Source organism: Colletotrichum costaricense (genome assembly GCF_030867565.1).
Source record: "Colletotrichum costaricense strain IMI 309622 chromosome Unknown Scaffold_3.1, whole genome shotgun sequence".
In the NCBI taxonomy this organism is placed as follows: Eukaryota; Fungi; Ascomycota; class Sordariomycetes; order Glomerellales; family Glomerellaceae; genus Colletotrichum; species Colletotrichum costaricense.
Genome location: NW_026848232.1, coordinates 2,644,179 through 2,662,402, shown reverse-complemented (window position 1 = coordinate 2,662,402; position 18,224 = coordinate 2,644,179). Strand labels below are relative to the sequence as shown.

General features: G+C 52.1%; 7 protein-coding genes across 7 annotated transcripts; 5 read left to right on the top strand and 2 right to left on the bottom strand.

Moving 5' to 3' along the window:
* Nucleotides 1-427: 427 nt before the first annotated feature.
* On the top strand, nt 428-1,611 carry CCOS01_03722 (short-chain dehydrogenase; the record flags this gene model as incomplete). Its single annotated transcript, XM_060451907.1, has 2 exons — nt 428-1,443; nt 1,497-1,611. 2 exons carry the CDS (start codon nt 428-430, stop codon nt 1,609-1,611), a joined length of 1,131 nt encoding a protein of 376 aa, XP_060318172.1.
* An 846-nt stretch (nt 1,612-2,457) lies between these two features.
* Nucleotides 2,458-4,512, top strand: CCOS01_03721 (uncharacterized protein; the record flags this gene model as incomplete). The annotated part of the gene is made up of 1 exon (XM_060451906.1): nt 2,458-4,512. One exon carries the CDS (start codon nt 2,458-2,460, stop codon nt 4,510-4,512), a length of 2,055 nt encoding a protein of 684 aa, XP_060318171.1.
* A 159-nt stretch (nt 4,513-4,671) lies between these two features.
* CCOS01_03720 (uncharacterized protein) lies at nt 4,672-6,262 on the bottom strand (the record flags this gene model as incomplete). The annotated part of the gene is made up of 3 exons (XM_060451905.1): nt 4,672-5,103; nt 5,163-5,270; nt 5,426-6,262. The coding sequence occupies 3 exons, from the start codon at nt 6,260-6,262 to the stop codon at nt 4,672-4,674; spliced, it is 1,377 nt and encodes a 458-aa protein (XP_060318170.1).
* Nucleotides 6,263-8,137: 1,875 nt separating this feature from the next.
* On the top strand, nt 8,138-8,529 carry CCOS01_03719 (uncharacterized protein; the record flags this gene model as incomplete). Its single annotated transcript, XM_060451904.1, has 2 exons — nt 8,138-8,342; nt 8,402-8,529. 2 exons carry the CDS (start codon nt 8,138-8,140, stop codon nt 8,527-8,529), a joined length of 333 nt encoding a protein of 110 aa, XP_060318169.1.
* Nucleotides 8,530-9,403: 874 nt separating this feature from the next.
* Nucleotides 9,404-10,260, top strand: CCOS01_03718 (uncharacterized protein; the record flags this gene model as incomplete). The annotated part of the gene is made up of 3 exons (XM_060451903.1): nt 9,404-9,632; nt 9,704-9,900; nt 9,976-10,260. The coding sequence occupies 3 exons, from the start codon at nt 9,404-9,406 to the stop codon at nt 10,258-10,260; spliced, it is 711 nt and encodes a 236-aa protein (XP_060318168.1).
* Nucleotides 10,261-12,533: 2,273 nt separating this feature from the next.
* CCOS01_03717 (GMC oxidoreductase) lies at nt 12,534-14,755 on the top strand (the record flags this gene model as incomplete). Its single annotated transcript, XM_060451902.1, has 5 exons — nt 12,534-12,645; nt 12,716-13,059; nt 13,123-13,608; nt 13,681-14,226; nt 14,357-14,755. 5 exons carry the CDS (start codon nt 12,534-12,536, stop codon nt 14,753-14,755), a joined length of 1,887 nt encoding a protein of 628 aa, XP_060318167.1.
* A 1,492-nt stretch (nt 14,756-16,247) lies between these two features.
* CCOS01_03716 (bZIP transcription factor) lies at nt 16,248-18,024 on the bottom strand (the record flags this gene model as incomplete). Its single annotated transcript, XM_060451901.1, has 2 exons — nt 16,248-17,077; nt 17,130-18,024. 2 exons carry the CDS (start codon nt 18,022-18,024, stop codon nt 16,248-16,250), a joined length of 1,725 nt encoding a protein of 574 aa, XP_060318166.1.
* Between the last annotated feature and the right edge of the window lie 200 nt (nt 18,025-18,224).

Below are 18,224 nucleotides of genomic sequence, written 5' to 3'. Positions count from 1 at the left end.
GGGAATTCTCAGTGGCACACACTGTTGACCGCATAGCTACATGGACACATTGCAAACTGTGTTCGCGTGACACAAGTAATTACCAAAGTGACAGAGTATGGCATCAAATCCAGACGGAAACATTCGCGTCCGTCTGGACCGAGTCGTCCCAAATAATTACATATACCTAGCATTGTCATACGTAGGCCAACGCCAAAGCCTTAGTAGCCTAGACCACATTGTTCGCCAATCTAGGCCTAGTGCCTTGTTGTGTTGATCTGGCTGACAGGATTCAAAAGTCCGTTTCCAGACCATGCCCGACTAGGCAAACAAACTGGTCCGGACATAAGTCAGCAGATAGAAACGTGAATTATCAGAAACAATAACCATTTCTTCAAAGGGAGCAGTAACATGGCTATAAAAGTTTTGTGGTCGCCGAGCAGTCTTCATGGTTCTATCTCTTCCATTGGCACCTCAATTACTGAATTTCACGTATCAGCCAATCCAGGCAACCTCAGTTTCGCAATCCCTCGGCACTAATATCACGATGGTCGGCTCTAAAGACCTCCCTCCATCAACTCTCTCCTTTGGGCGCGTCTTCTACAACAATCAATTCTGTGCGAAGCCGCAATGGCCGGCCCCGGGCACCAGTCTTTCCGGCAAAACCGCGATTATCACGGGCGGGAACACAGGTCTAGGCTTTGAAGCCGCCCTTCAACTGTTAGATCTCGAGTTGTCCCGCTTGATCCTAGCTGTGCGCTCACTCCAGCGAGGCGAAGAAGCCGCCACGAAGCTTCGTCGCCGATATCCTACTGCAACTATCAGCGTGCAACTTCTCGATATGACGTCTTACGAGTCTGTCCAAGATTTCGTACGTCGCATTGACAACGAGGTGGATCGCATCGACATCGCCCTTCTCAATGCCGGAGCGATACGGATGGCCTTTACCAAAGTCCCTAGCACTGGTCATGAGGAGACAATTCAAGTCAACTACCTGTCAACTATGCTCCTCGCCCTACTTCTTCTCCCTGTTCTGAAGGCCAAACGTCAGAAGAATGGCGGCCCCGCGCGTCTTACAATCGTCAGCGCAGCTTTAACGTTGGCAGCCGCGTTTCCCAATAGAGCTGCCGACCCTCTCCTCCCATCCTTTGATGATCCCGAAGTCTTCGCCATCCACGGCCGGGAAGCCTATAATACTTCGAAGCTGCTCGCTCACATGTTTCTCTGGAAACTGGTAGATTATGTTTCGGCTGACGATGTAATTGTCAACCTCGCAGATCCGGCGTGGTGCAAAGGCACAAACCTAGCCCGAGATGCACAGGGCATCATGAAGTTGGGAGTCGTGGTATTTGGGACAACGACTGGACGAACGCCACGAGTAGGTGCCTCTTGCTTTGTTGATGCCATTGTCAACAAAGGCAAAGAGTCTCATGGTTGCTTCCTAATGAGCTGGAAGATTCATCCGTATGTTTTCTCTCGGTCATGCACCCTCACATTACACTGCTGACAACTTACAGGTTTGCCGCATTTCTATATACCTCTGAGGGTAGCGCTGTTATAGATCGTCTTTGGAACGAGACACTAGAAGAACTGGACTTTGCGGGGGTTCGATCCGTATTGAAAGAGTTGTAGATCGGACTTGGGCTCCTTGTACTTCTTCTGGAAGCTGCATCATCGCGTGTCATCGTGGGCGGGGCTTTCAGCAGGCGCTTGACTGGGCGACTTACTCGAGTGTAAGAAGTTGCCAGCCTGCCGGCCCGCACGTACGTTAGCGTCCTACAGGATAGACCCGGGTTGCTTCTTGACAGTCTTGACCGATTTTACCCCATTTCTTCGTAGCAAACTTCTACTTATCTTAGTCACGCACGCATCAGAAATATAATCTAGATCCCTAACAGAGCACTGAGAAATGGGCGTCGAATCTGACGCGATTGCTGTACGTAAAGGTGTTTTCTTCATCTTATGAGTTTAAGCTTATCTATATAATGAAAAAGATAACGGGATCTGAAGGTATTGCAGTCGCCGGTCGTCTCTGTAGCCGGGACAGAGAGCTCAGAGTGAAGTTATTGTTCAACATACCCACTTAAATGTTTCGGAATGTATATTCCGCTCGGTGGGGGTGGATCGTGGCGCCTGAGTGACTCTTGCGGGGTGAGATAAGCCTGTTCAATGAAACAATAAGAAATGTTTCCGACAGTTGGGCCACGAAGCCGATATTCGGACGTTATTGAGCAATTGACAAATCATGGAGGACGTTGATCTTCTTTCCATGCCAAGCAGTAGGACATATGCTCCCATTCCGAGGCGCGGGGTCTTAGCGAGGTAAGCGGGGAGAGACCGGCCTGATAACATGCATGTCTTATCAGTGGAAATACCTTCACACCGTCAGTTTGTTAACGAAGTAGCTTCATGCAAGCTTGACGTTTACCTCGATATCCTCGGAGGCATCTTCGCCAAGGGCAGTGAGATATATGAGCCATGGAGCATTCATATCCAGGGAGTGTCGCATTCCTATCGCCCTGGATACTACCAAGCTTCCTGGATAACTCGTCGCAGAGCATCTCAGAATTCTACAAGCTTGACATCCTTCCGATGGCAGCTCGAGCTCTCCACTTTGTCTGCCTCGCGGGCATTGCCACTGCTCTCGTTCAAAGGAGTCCCCTGCTTTTGACTCACACAATCAATGGCTTAGATCAAGTCTTCCAACTCGGCAACAAGAGCTACTTGGCAACGCCCACCTCATCACTCGCTCTCGCAGCCGCAAATCTCAAAGCAACCACCGCTCCGGCAACTCATATCGTCGCAACTACCCCCGTCATCACTGGTCGGTACCTCCAAGATACGATTACGCGCTACCTCGCCGAAGATGATGTATTCTCGGAGGACTTCCTCGAGACCATCATTCTGAGCTCCAATTACTCTTCAAGGCTTGATAATGCTGCCACAGCGTTCGTGGCATCTATTGGGGCGCAAATCTTCGTGCTACCAGCCTCTTCCCAACTTGAGTCGCCCATGCCGCCTCCCGGCCCGTTATTCTTGGAGTCCGATGGCAAGACGGTCACGCTCTCGAAGGTCTTTCGTCTCTACACGGACAATTACAGTGACTTTGTCCATGGAATCTACGAATCCAACGGAAGCTACAAGGTCCTTGGCCTAACCGATGCTGATTGGGGCTACCCCTTGATCCCCGTCCCATCCCGCATCTACACCGCAGCCGAGTCTGGGCCTCTTTCTGGGACAAGAATTGGCGTCAAGGATATCTACGACGTCAAGGGACTTAAGTCCACACTGGGAAGCAAGGCATGGACGCAAATGACCACCGAAGCCAACGCAACCGCTCCTTCTATCCAGCGCATCATTGACCTCGGCGGGACCGTCGTGGGGAAGCAGAAGACGGCCCAGTTCGCGTCCGCAGCTCACGCATGGGAGTGGACCGATGTGTACTACCCTCAGAACCCCCGCGGTGACGGATATCTCAGTTGCTCGGCGTCGTCTGCTGGTGGTGGTTGCTCCATTGCCGCGTACGACTGGCTCGACTTCGCCATCGGGTCGGACACTGGCCAGTCTATGCGCCAACCGGCGGCGTTCTCAGGTACGTTTGGAAACCGCCCGTCGCAAGGCCTTATGGTTTTGGATGGAGTCATGCCTATTTCCCACGGCGCCGACACGGGCGGTGTGTTTGCACGTGATCCCCAGGACTGGGTGAAGTTCGCTAAGCTCTGGTACGACCCTTCGCTTCACCAAGATAGCAGCCTCAATGGGCTACCCGAGCTTGTGGTTCCGGATTCTCGTGCTTTTCCGAGGCGAATTCTGTATCCCATCGACTATCTTCCGCTGAAGAACCCCGCTGCCGAAGCCGTTCTTCAGAGCTTCCTGGTCCGGGTCAGCAAGGTCATGGACTTGATGGTGTCGAAAGTCAACATCACGGAAAGGGTCGAGACCGTAACTAGTCGGGATCTTGACGGGATTCTGGCTGACCTGGGTACAATCTGGACCTACACACAGCTCAAAGTTGTGGCAACACCTCTGATTGCACACTACAGCCCTGGTTTCCCTTCTCTTGATAGACCGTACCGAACTTCTTTCTGGAATTTCACCTTAGACGCCGAAGGTCATACCGAAGCGCTTGACCGCAGACGCCAGGACTCCGAGGCCTGGCATCGTGAGGTCTTGTTCAATACGACCGAAAGCTGCTCTGAGTCCATCATGATCTACGACATCGGCACGGGCGGGCTTCCCTCCTTCAGAGAGGCTGAGTTGAATGAGTCCCCCGGCGCTGCCTTACCTAATGGTTCTGGAACTCGAGGAGCTGCTTCTTCCCTTGCGTCCTACTTTGGAAGCGTAGACTTCACCATTCCAATTGGTCAGGTGCCTTACTACAGCAACATCACCCACCGAGAAGAGATGATGCCTGTGACTATCAATATGGTGGCCAGGAGGGGGTGCGATTTTGTCTTGTTCAATCTTGTCGAAGAGTTGACGAAGCTGGGAGTCTTGGGGCCTGTCACTACTGGTTCGCGAACTTTTGTATGATACAATCGTTGTTTCCACTATGGAACTAATCTGAGATCCGTCCTGCCAATGCCTCATCTTCCATTTTCATTCCCAAAAGACAACGCCAACGAAACACAAAGAGTCATCTCGAACCATTCATCATCTTCTTCTTCAATGGTCTCAAGGGTCCAGCCCAGTTCAATGCCAATCATAGTCATCTGGGTAAGCACCAGGCAGATTCTGGTGCGAACCCTCGGCGTAGGAATAGCCAATCATGGGCTGAAGATCAGAGCCAGGCACTTCGACAAGTCCAAGAACAATCGAGGCCTGTCTCTTCTCCCAGCACGCCACCAAAGTCTTCTTCTCCTGCGTCTTCATCCACTCACACTTTTCGCGGCCTTCTTTGAACTTTTGCTTCTCGTGGTTGAGAAGCCAGGCCTCGGCATTCTTGGTCAAGGGAGTCTTAAGCGTCTTGACGCTCACAATGTCGTAGAGTTCGCTTGTGTGATTTTGAGTTGGGGGAAGTCCAGCCTCCATGCCAGTCTCTTGCGGGAGAACTAAGCTCGGCGACGCCATTCGCTTCGATGACTGAAATCCACAGAATGCCATATCAGCTTCAATGTCGACGCCCTGTGAATGATACGTTAGCACGTGGACTTGGGCGAGTTGGAGGGGGTATGGTGAGATACCTGTTCTGGTTCCTGGGCTGCTGGCCAGTCGAAGAAGGAAGAAAAGGTTGGAGACGTCAAGTCGATTGGATCATGTTGGGTTGTGATCAGTGCGTTGGGAGCGAATGTCTGGCATGATACTGTTAGCCAACCTTGGGGACAAACTTGTCAATTATGGGACTTGCCTCTCTCATAAGCTCTGTAGTAGAATTGAAGCCAAGCATTGTGTTCGCCGTGGCGACGCCATGCATAGGGCTGGATTCAGTTGCCTGCTCAAGACCAACCACTTCTGTCAATGGATGAGAAGAACGAGTCGGCTGGTGCTCGCTTAAGCCATGATAAGGACACTGCGCCATGCCACCGTGTGGAAGTTGCTGCTGCTGAAGCTGCTCTTGGTTGTCCTCAGCCTGAGTCTCAGCCTTTTCTTTGCGAAGCTTGTATCGAGCCGATGACTCCCTTCTCTTCCTGCGACACGGCTCGCATTGGCTTCGCTCCCTTATCAGACCCATATTGGTCATGGAAGAGAATTCCGATTGCGGCTTAGACTTGTGGCACTTGGTACACAACTTCTGGCTTGAAGATGCTTCACCAACACCTAAGGCCAAGGGTGCGCCATTCCCGTTCAGAACGGGTGGTGAAGGTGACAGAAGGAGCGATGCCGGCAAAGGGGGCAAGGTACTGTGACCCGGTGCAATTGGCGGAGCGAACAGAGGAGTCTCTGCTGTGGGAGCTGAGGAGCCTGGCAATGTCGGAATCAGTCGAACGGGAACGCCGGGGTTAATCGCGGAGATGGGAGCTTTCTGAGATGAAGAGCTTCTTCGAGAGGAAGAGGGCTTTGAGGTTTTTCGTGAAAGCCGTCTCTGTGCGGGTGTCTGTGGTCTGGAAGGAACGTCCAGGGGGTTATTCTCGATGCCAAGTACTTGATGAGGCATGTGAGGGACTTGTAAACTCGAGGTTGCGCCCTGCGCCTGCGCAGGAGCACCGTTGGCATTCGGTAGTTGAGTTGCGCCCATTCCGGGCAAGCAGAGAGGGATCGGATCTCTGACAGCGAAGTGAGACCCCAACGTCGCTGAAGTTAGAGGAGAAGATCCGAAGAGCGACTCGTCGTCGTCGAAGTCCATGGCTTTGTGATCGGAGGAGGAAAGATTGGGGACCGAGATTCAGGGACTCACGGTCGCTTGTGTGAAGTGAAAGGATTAGTGGGAAAGGAAAGGTTGCAATATAAGGGCAGGAAGTAAGAAGAATGGGTTGAAGGAGAAGGTTGAGAATATTTCCACAAGAAGAAAGGAGCGACCGTGAACTATCTAGAAAGGAAGTGAGGCAGAAGCCCTAGACGAAGGTGAAGTGAAGAACTGCGATTTCATCTAGAGTTGCTCGCTTAATCCAAGACTTCAATCACGTTCACCTCGCTCCTTCCTCTAATTTTGAGGAATACTCGGGCGTTCCAGCCACTTAGCGAATACACGAGTATTCAGGTGCAAATAGCTTACAGAACAAAGGCCTTGGTATCAAACCCCTGCTTGATACAATTAAATCGACTTCATCAAAGACACTTGTCGATTCTCATTGGTGAATTGTGAGCTCCTTGTCTCAAGTCACAGTTGAAATGAAGCCTTTGCTTGCTTCCATTTGGCAACAACTGGAAACATTACAGCTGTAAAGTAACTGGATCTAGAAGCTATGTGAAACTATGAATTGCATGCCTCGAAGAGTCCGAGTATAGGATCGATGAAACTCGTATTCACCTTGGTCAAGTAGAGACATTCAAATTGTTGTGAGAATTCAATTTCCAGTCCTAGCGAACAGACGAGAGCATGACTTAACCTCTTGGCTCTCAGTTCAACTTGTCCTTCCCGACTTCCACATGCACAAGTCCTCGTCAGGAGATGGGCAAGTGTGACTCGAAGACCAGGTACTAACTGACTATACAAGGTGTTGTACCAGAGCCTTTAGTAACGGCGTCTTGTCTCCTGTCGTAGATAATCTTCTCTCAATACTAGATATCTTATTCAACACGTTCCTGATTAAGAAGTAGTGGCTTGCTGGTAGCCCGATCTCGTAATTTTCTAGGAGCAATAAGACTACCAGGCATACGGTCATAGCCATGTCAACCTTGCCGATGCGCTTATTTCTCCCAATTTGAACGGCAGACAAAACAGTAGAGCTTATGGTGAGTGGTTATTATACATACATAGGTATTTATATATATCCGTTCATTTAGGAGTCTGAATTTTCAAGAACCCAAGCCCTTTCTTCAGGTGTATGTCTTCCACTTGTTTCTCGCTTTGCGACAAGATGCGTTTCCGACATGATCACATGTTCGAGTTCAGTTTACTCAACGAGGTATCGGCGAAGGAAAGGATAGAGAATCTTTCCTGCTCTAAGAATCATTCTCAAGCATTGATTGGTGTGTATTTGGCAGGATAGGTATTTCCATCTCCATCAACCTTCACATGGCATTCAGAGTTGGCCAAATGCATAATTTCAGTACGCTGCAGCCCTCAATCGCGACCAAATCCAAGTCAAGTAGAAACTCGCAGTTCTAGCATTGAGTTAGCACCTAGAAATAACCAGAATTCAAGCCAGTCCAGTAAGCTGTTTCAGTATCGTCATATTCAGGTTTCTATTGTATGTTCACATGCTGATAGGAGTTCCTCTTAATACCTCTAGGCGCAAAGGCGCATGTGGTACTGGTAGACTCTGACAGGCCAACCCGCAGGAATGCTGATGTTTGCGGAAAATCGTTGTCTTAAACCCGCTCGATTGAACGATGATTCATGCCATTTACTATTACTCGGTCCTTTCCGTGCACTACCTATTTGAATGTTATGGTCAGCGCTTCATGATGTCACCATTCTTTCACTGGTGCAGAAACGTCATTCTGGCTAACCACATGCTGTGCGCCAAAGATGACGCGCACGACCATTCAAAGTGTATAAGATCTCACCCACCGAACCTTAGAGAAAGGAGCTATCATCTTCATCATCTACTACATCATGAACAGAATCGCCCTTAGACAAACCAAGCTTTTCGCTGCATCAGTACCCAGAGTTAGAGCCATGTCGTCTCAGAACCCCATCCACAACGCTGCCGAGGCCGCCGGCCAAATGAAGGACACCAGCCCCTCCAAGCCTAGCGTCATCTCCTCAGAGGGCGCCATTGGCAAGCAATTCAACCCTGACGGTAACATCGGCCAGATTGGTAAGTGATGTGTCCAACACCTTTATCACATAACCTTAATTCTGACATTTCATTCATAGGTGAAGCAGTTGGCGGCCCTTTCTCAAAGGACGGTGTCATTGGAAGTCAGTTTGATGCAAGCAAGGGAGGCATTGCAGGCACGGTGGAAAAAGCCGTAGATGGCCCCCGAAACCCGGCGAAGAAATAGCTTTAGATTCGGGGAAATGATTATACTATTCCTTTCGGCGTGCAGCAATACAAATCTCCAACTTCAATTCATCCCAATTCATAGCTCCAATACGTAGTTGAGACAGGCCTTATCAAGTATCCTATGTGAAGCTGACAGTCGTACCGCTGTCCGGGATCTCAATTGAAGAAAGGACTCACAGGTCTCACCAAGCGCATGAGTTCCTTTCATCGTTTGGATACTCTAAGGAAAGTTTTCGGTATATTTTCGTTCACATCATAAGCGCAAGCAGATTTTATGGCACAACCTATCTTCCTGACACTCGTAGCCATGGTTCTGCCTCATCAACATTCAGCTGTGAACTAACTCCCCGAAAAGAAATGATGTGATCCCTCCAGCAGATAAATGTCGTTGCCTTTTGGTTACCTGACACGCACCTCGGCGGATACTACACAGTACCTTAGCTTTGAATCCCTCAATCTTGCGTAGCTGGTGGGCTGCCTGGTCAGCGCGACGACATTGCGCCGAGGATGACAGCATTCGGGCGCAGCTTCAAGACATGCATGGACACAGGGAAGGCAAGCCTATTTTGTGTCGCAATTTCGTTGGCCGGGTTGGACGATAGGTCTAAGAAATGTCTCAAGCACCACGCCATGTCGAAGCATGAAAACCAGCTATCTGCAAGGAGACTGTTCCCCCGGTCACCGTAATTAAGTCAGTTCAAACCCCCCAAGTGTATAAAATCCCGTGACCGTCCTGGGTACAAATCCTTTCCACATCTTGTCCTCATCTTTCTCACAACTTCTTCCTTCTATTGTACCTTCCTTCACATCTTTCAACTTCGAATCGCTACAGACGATCTGATAGTTCGACAGTGGCCCAAACTACCATCGCGATGCAGGCCTACCAGGACGACCAGTTGAACAGGGCTGAGCACATTCTTGACTATAGATTCAATACTCGCAGCCTGCTCTTGGAGTCCTTACAGACTCCAGGTTCCGGAGTCCGAACTGCCGGTGACCGTTCCATCATTGACGGCAACAAAACCTTGGCTCTCTTGGGGGACAAAGTTCTCGGGATCTTGCTTGTGGAAGCGATGGTGAGGGAAAACCTGGTAACTAGGGGTGAGTTCATATTCGACAACGAGATTTCTGCATATCGTTTCCCATCCAAAAAACTGACATGGCGATGGTAGGTGACATCGACGCCGAAATTCAGCGTAAGCTCAATAATGCCCGACTTGCGGGAGTTTTTGACATGGTTGGCTTCCTGGAGTGTCTCAGCCTCAACCCATCTCAGGGTTTGTCCATCGGTCCTCGGACCAAGGCCGATACCATCGAGGCCATCATAGGTGCTGCGTACTTAGACGGCGGATTCGAAGCTGCCAGACTTGTGGCAACGAACCTCCATATTCTCTGATATCGGTAATGTCAAAACCTCCTAACCCCTTGAGCTAACGATCAGTAGCCTGCCCAGACCAAGAGGAAACCTGGAAGCCCCGCATTGGGGCACCGAGGGATCCAAACGGAGATCCCCTCGGAATATGGCGCTTGGCGTCTCTTGTCTTCGCGGCAGATCCAGCGAAGAACATCGAAGCAGACTGGGGTCAGCTTGGGTGTTGCATTCTTCTCTCAAGATCTGCTGCCGAGAGAACCGACCACCGTGTTCCTAGGGGATTCCGTATGGGGCCCTTGGTGCCCCGATGCGGGTGTTCCGGGTTTCCTCTTGGCCAGGGGCCTTATTGCGGAGTGAGCGGGTACCCCAGATCGCTCACTCGCGTAGTCTGCGGTTATGGACCGTGATGAGTTCGATCGTATGTGTAGTTGGAGGGACTCTCAGTCTAACTCACTTTTCAGTCGATTTGGTGATGGAGAAGATGGTTGTTCGACGCGGAGAGGGGTCCGCACGGAAGAAGGGACACATACATGCAGGGATTGGAAGACGGAAGAGCAATGGGTACAATGAGCTCTGGGTTGGATTACTATTTTGAAGGAGATGATTCTGTTCGGGGCTATCGGTTCGATACACGTGGACTCCCCATCTTCTGGAATTCGCACTTTACACCATCCCCCTCCCCCTGCTCCTGAGCTTGAGGCAACACTCATTTGACGACATCACGATCTCACCAACACTCAAGCTCTCAATACACGACTTCGATTCTATGTCTCGCTGTTCCAGTTGTGAAATGTCGCCATGAAGTTGCCGGTTCAACATTCGGGATGTCTTCAGATCAAATATGCACCTGACAAGTATCCAAGGCTCGCAACCTTAGAGTGGCGATGCAGCCAAGTCAACCTACAATACTCGTATTGGTTCTGTTTTTCAAACTTGCATCTGATCCTTCAGCAAAATCTGAGTTAAGGATGCAGCCCGTCAAGGTCGCACGTTAAACTGACCTCATCGAGCAAAACCTTGGGCATCAAACCTAATTCTGGGACCAGGAAGATCGCGAAACCGAGCTATGAACGATGCTCCCACTGGATTGCGAGGACAGTCTTGATGATACAGAGACAATCAGGCATTCAACGTCCGAGACGCACAGCATCTCCTAACAAGACAACACAACTTCAGTTTCGCCGCGCAGGTTTCCACCATAAAAGAAAAGCAGGATGATGTGAGACAAAAGTACATGTACATCACACTGCCCGAGGCGGAAAGGGCGCCGATCAATAATACGCCTCCCAGGCACGCCCGAGCCTCCCGTTCCCCTACCGAAACCCAGGATTTGATTGGATGCTGAGCAAGATACAGAGTAAAATAAGTTGCACAACAGCAGCTCATCGGAGAAATCAAGGTCACATAGTGGCCAAAGGCACCTCAAATCTGCCCTCCTTCTCCGATTACAAGACATGTCGAATCGAATAGTAACAAATCTCCATCCTTACCCAGATCTCTCACCCCAGTCATCGCCGGGATGCGGGGCAAAGCGGATACAAGATGGGGCACCACACGGGACTCGGGGCCGGTAGGGCTTGGTGGTTGATGGGTTCTGCATACCCCGCTGGACGTACGTCGGCCGGATCCTTCCAGCCTGCATGCTATTGTCTTGGCCTCGCTCATTGGTGAAGTTTCTCTGTCTACAAATGCCTTGTACGGTACGAAGTAGCATTGCCATGGCCCATCTCACTCGCATGTCATTAGATGCCAATTCCCTATTTAAGACAAAGCAAGTCACTCTCTGGTTCTAAGAACCTAGAGGGCAACATGTTCCCATGAGGTAAGTTAGTAGCCAGGTAAAGTTCGATTCCATGCTGAGCCGAATAGCGGGAGCCAAGGACAGGATGCCAACCCCGCGGCATCAACGGCACATAAAGCTAGTATCCTGTACTAGTCGACTAATTGTCTTGACATACGTCGCTCTCGGATCCTGCGCCATCAACTCGTGGCACCATAACACTGTGCCTAGGTATCTTGCCTGTCCTTCTTGTCTCTCAATTTCGCTTCGCTTCCAAGCTGTGCCACCTCCAATATCTGATCTGCAAGAGCAAGAAGCCTTGCTCAATTCCAAGCAATGGGCCCGTCACCTGCTCACCGTGCCCATTCACCAGCATACCCCAAAACCAAGCTTCCCCCGTCTTCCTTCCCCGCCATCTTCGCCCCAAAATTCAATGTGCCTTGCCTAGAGAAAAACCCAAAAAGAAGCCTAAAAGAACAAATACCACATCCAATCCATCCGACTCGCTTCCTCGCCAAGAGCATCCACGGCACGCCTCGCCTTCGCCCGGTCTGACACCTCGCGGTGCGATGACGCACCATGATGGCGCAAGGTAAACTTGTATGCCTGATTCAATGGGAGCCAAGATGGGCTGAGCCGGCTTAATTGTGTTCACTTGCAAGCAAGTTTGATCACGAGGTGCACTTCGCTGCGCTGGGCGAGAGTATTTGAGGACGGGGGCATCTCCGATAGTTCGCCGGAGAAAGACGAGGCCCTTGCCTAGGTACCGCTTCAAAGACCTTTAATTGGATTCAATTGATAGAACTTCCCTCTTGGCAATCACTATTATTGTGAGGTACGCGGTCTCACGATGCAGCTGACCCTCCCTCTCCTGACACTCCTCGCCGGAGTCTCGGCCGCACCAATTAAGGGCCTCGACCGCGCAACGATCCAAGATGAATACGACTTCATCATAGCAGGAGGTAACACACGCTCACTTTTCCCAAAGTCACAGTAATCCAAGCGGCTAACTCACTCTTCCCCTTCTCAAAGGCGGCACCGCCGGCCTCGTCCTCGCAAACCGCCTCTCCGAGTCCGGCAAACAGCGGGTCCTCGTCCTTGAAGCGGGGCCGAACCCCGAGGTTGTCTCCGCATACAAGCCGCCCGGCGGCAACCAGTTCCTCGGCGGAACCGCCATCGACTGGTCCTTCTACACCACTCCGCAGGAACACCTCGACGGCCGCATCCTCCGCTACCACCGCGGTCGGTGCCTCGGCGGCAGCAGCGTGACCAATGGCTTCTACTACGGTCGTGGCAGCTCGTCCGTCTACGATGATTGGGTCAAAGTAGGGAACCCGGGTTGGGGATGGGACGACGTGTATCCTCTGTTTGTTAAGGTGAATCACACGCTCACTTGTCCAGTCTTGGATGTCTGTCACGCTTAACTGACATGATAATAGGGTACGCACTTTAACCCTCCAACGGACCACGAAGTCCGAGGCTTCGACGTCTCCTACAAAACCCACGACCCCTCCGCCTACGCCGATGGTCCTCTCCAGCTCGGCTTCCAGGGCTACGTCCCACCTTCGGGCGTAGGCTTTATCGAGGCCGCCTCTGAAGCCCTTCAGATCCCCATCGTCGAGGACCACAACACGGGCAACAGCACCGGCGTGAAGCAGGGTACAGGCCACCTCGACGCCGGGTTCATGCGCAGCTCCAGCTACGATAGTTATCTGAAGCAGGCCGAGGGCCGGAAAAACCTTGATGTTCTGCACTTTGCTCCCGTGTGGAAGATCAACTTTGACCAGGTGGAGGGGAAGAACCCGAGAGCCGTAGGTGTCGCTTTCATGGACCATCCTACGGGTATCGTACATGAGGTTAGAGCGAAGAAGGAAGTTATCGTCAGCGCGGGGGCGTTCAACTCGCCTCAACTCCTAATGGTTTCTGTAAGTTTCTCTTGAGTATCGCGGATGTGGCATGATGAACGGCAGATCATGTACTAACCTCGTCCGCTTCAGGGAGTCGGTCCATCCTCCCAGCTCAACGAATTCGGCATCGAACCCGTCCACATCAACGAGAACATCGGCCAGCAGTACGTACCCCTCCTTCTCACCCCTCTCACATTACGACTAACATCAAATCCCCTAAGCCTGAACGACCACTCCGTCTTCAGCATAATGGCCCTCTCGACCCCCGAATTCTCAACAACAGACATGGCAGCAACCTACCAATCCCTCCGCGCCGCACAAGATGAGTTCTACAAAAACACCACGGGCGAGTACACGGCCCCCTCGGGCATCACAAACGCCTTCCAGAAGCTCTCGGTCGACGAGTTGCAGGCCATCGGCGCGGGCGACGTCGTCACCGCGGGGCTGGCGAACCAGTCGCACATCGAGTACCTCTTCGAGAGCGTCTTTTACCCGAGCGGGCCGACGCCGTACTACACGCCCCGCGGTAACGAGACGTACATTTCCCTCACGGCGTCGAGTATGGTGGCTCTGTCGAGGGGAAATGTTACGCTGAGGTCAAATTCTATGGCTGAGACGCCGAGAATCAATCCTAATGTAAGTCCACGTTTGTTTCCTTCCCAAGCGCCTCCTATTTATCTCGGACGACTTGCTCACTTTTCTTCCTCTGCCCCCCCTCTAACGAACGTTGACAAGAAACGGAGTAAGCTAACCCATTGTAACATAGTACTACGCCCACCCAGCTGACCGCAAAATCGCCCTCGCCTCCTTCAAATACCTCCGCAAGATCCTCGCCCATCCGCGCATGTCAGAATACACCGTCGGCCCATCCCACGGCGAAGTCTCCCCTGGCGCCGGCGTCTCGGAAGACGACGAGGACACCGTGCTGGCCTACGTCCGCGCCAATACCATCCCCAACTGGCACGCCTCCGGCACGAACCAGATGCTGCCCGAAGACAAAGGCGGCGTCGTAGACCCGCGGCTGAGGGTGTACGGCGTGGCCGGGCTGCGAGTCGTGGATTGCAGCATCATTCCCATCCTGCCTGATGTTAATATCGTGGGGTCGGTGTATATGATTGGGGAGAAGGGGGCGGAGATGATCCGGGAGGATTGGGGGGATTCGTGATTACGGTTTTGGAGTAGTGATGTCTGACGACGGTATGATTGGTGTCTGTAGGCTCAGCTCGGGTTGCGAAGTAGCTTTCGGTATTGTCTGATGTGGTAATGAGTACGTCTTAGTTGTAATCGTCGTCCACGGCCATCCCTCTGCATAACCAGATAGACACATTCACACATTGGTAACGGAGCTCCATTACCTTCCGGAGCCGCAGTAATGGCCGTTACCAACCAGCCATCGGTTCTTACACAGGACTCCTGCCTGATAGACTGATCTCACCTCATGGAAAGCAAAGGACCCTGGTATGCTCCATCCTCGCCCAGACTTGCCATCTCAACTTTTCTGAATCCCCTCCAGAGACCAGAGACAAGATGATACACTCATCCGACGACAAGAAAGACACAAGCCGGGGGGTTCGCTTGACAACCACTCGTCAAAGCAACATGAAGTCAAACAGCATAGCAAGGCAAGCTACCAACAACGCCCGTCACATAAAACGTAGCACCCCACCTCCAGTCGGAAAATCCGAGCCAGGAGTCAAACGGCCCCAAAATTTGAGAGAGAGCCTCCAGAGTTCAGACTCCAGAGTCCGCAGAGGCCTCCTACTATCTGCTTTACCAAGCAACCCCTTACAGGCCAAGGGTACATCAAAGACAAGGGTATCAAGACCAATAGCCCCCAAGAGAACGAACCCGAAGATCCAGACACCAGATGACAGTGATCTCCCAACCATACTATTCGTCCATGTCCTCGGCAGCAGGTGGGGATTCATCGGAAGGTGATCATCTCGTTGGACGGTTCGGCATCTCCCTTCCAGACTCTAGAGAACATGTCTAGCAAAAGACCTGTACCGAGCCGAAGCCAAGCCGTTTCGAAAGACGAGACGGTGACAGGCAGGCGGTCGGCTGAACAGGTTCGGGGACGTGCTCACGGAAAACCCATGAGTGGTGGGAGAGCGAGAACACCGCATAGATGCACGGGGTGAGCAGATTCTTGAGAAACGCACGCGACGTTTCGTGCCTCATCTTGTATGGCAGGTCCATAATCTTACCACCGTAGCCTATGGGTCCAGCAGGCACGCAGAGCAGACATATCGCGATCTCAATCATGGAGGGAAACAATCGTTCACATGGAAGAAACGAATCAGTGCAGATCAAGTTAGAGAATTCTTTTGTATTCTTCAGATCGAGTTGCGGGAGCGCCCAATCTATCTAGTACACGATGGCCATGGCCAGCCGTAAATTCCACCTCTTACTCGCCAATGTTAACAATCATCAATCATGCCGAACCAGCTTGGTTCCTATAGAATTCTTTTCGACCGCCGCAACATTCTTAGAATAAAAATAAGAAACTAGATGCCGTCCCGGTTCGGGTGTAGTTGATTCCCAATCAATCCCAACGCCATGTCCCAGATATCAAGCTAGTATGCACAGGAAATGTTGTAGCGAACTAAATGCCCAAAATAAGGTGCTAAAAGAAAGTGTAGTAGAGAATGTGGTGTTTAGAGGAAAAGCGACTCCAATCTGGCGAGAACTGGTTGAAGCGCGGCGTCGATGCGTTGCACCTTGGCCATGGCCACACATGCGTTCTTCTCATCTTCTGATGCATCGACGAGCTCGTAGCGGGCAAGAACCTTCTCGGCTTCGACACCTCCGAAGATCTCAGCTTGTGAGAGGGCTTCGGTGTCAAGCTCGACAGGGGATACAGTAGCAGGGGCAGGAGCAGAGTGGTACAGAGCGAACTCAGGGTCGTTCTCGAACTCGTCATCGAAGACCTCCTCGGTCGCCGGAGCCTGGGACTGAACCTCCGGCGCCAGGACCTTGGGAGCCTCAATAGTGGGGAGCTCGATCTTCTCGTCATCAGACTCGAATTGCTCGCCGACAAAGTTGGAAGACTTTCCGGAGAGAACGTTGGTGTCAATGGTAACGGGAACGTCCGGGGTCTCGAGAACAGCGAAGACCTGGGGTTGGAAGTTGTAGGCGTCGTTGTCAATGTTCAGCATGGAAAAGTCCATGTTCTGCTCAGGGAGCATGGCCATGCCGATCTGCTGCTGCTGAGTCTGGTTGGCGTAGGGGTTGATGTCCTTGGGAATCTGGCGCTGCTCGGCTTGTCTCTCAACCTTGACGGCGGGAGCTTGCTGCTGCTGAGGGGCGGGCTGGGGGTTGGTGCTGAGGTGGTCAAGGAAGTTGGAGAATGAGGGAGAAGCGAGGAGCATGCGGGTGAGATCCTGCAGGCGCTTGTTCTCGTCCTGGAGAGCACGGTTGTGCTGGCGAAGCTCGCCGTTCTCGGAAACCTTGTTGGCAATCTCGGCCTCGAGCTGAGTGATGTATTCTGTAATGGGTTAGCCGAGTTAATGTTTTGGCGTTGTGGTAGCGAAACTTACCCTTTCTGCGGGAACGGAAGGCGCGGGCGGAAACCTTGTTGCGGAGTTGGCGACGCTCCTTGCTGCTGAGCTTCTTGCCCTCCTCGCTAGCGAGAAGTCTCTCATCCTCGTCCATATCCTCCTCGTCCTTCTTGCATCTAGGCAGGTTCATGAGAGGAGTGGGGCTGTCGCCCTCTTGAGCGGGCTTAGCACGCATGGAGTTGAGGAGCTGGGTGATCTTCTGTTCAACAATGGGGTCGGTAGGCTGCTGGCTTTTGGTGCGCTGCTTCTGGCCCATCTGCTGACGCTGCTGCTGCTGCTGGATGATTTGTTGCTGTTGTCTTTGCTGGGCCTGGGCCTTGGCAAGCGCAGCCTGGGAGTGCATGCCGGGCCAGAGGCGGCCCACGTTGCTTTGCTGGGAGGGGACCACGGGAGACTCTTGTCCGCCGATGGCAGTGGGGTTGACGGTGGTGTTGGGGAAGAAGTACTGGGAGTCCGGAGGGGAGTCAAACTCCATATCCATATCCAAGCCGGTAGAGTTTTGGGAGGGCGATGTGTTGAAGTCAAACATGTCGTTCTCCGGGCTCAAGCCATTGCCCAAGTAGTCCATTCCATAGCCGCTGTTGTAGCCGCTGATATGAGAGTTGGCCTCGTTCACGGCCAGGGTGCTGGCGAGGGCACCGGGAACGATGCCAGTCTGCTGCTTGTAGAGATCATACTGGTGGCTGGGGCCAGTAAGGGGTTGTGATGCGGACGGCATCGTCGGGGTCGCGACGGTGCTGACTGATGGGCGAGTGAAGGTGTTCTTGGCGGTGGCCGCAGGAGAGAGCGAGGGAGACTGATAAGACATGTTGTCATACTCGCTGAAGTCGAGGAGGGCGTCGATGTTATCGACGTTCTGATTCGAGGTCGTCATTGCCGTCGAAGGAGGATTCGATCCCTTGGGTATGATGGGTGTTGGTGGATTAGGGTTCGCACCGGTCTGTGGCGAACCTTTGTTGTGACTGTTGGGTCCCGTACGCGACGACGAGGGAGTGATCGATATAGTACTCGGTTCGGTAAGTGAGGCTCGTGACGATAGATGGCAATGCCTCAGGTGAGTGTTTCGTTTGGTGG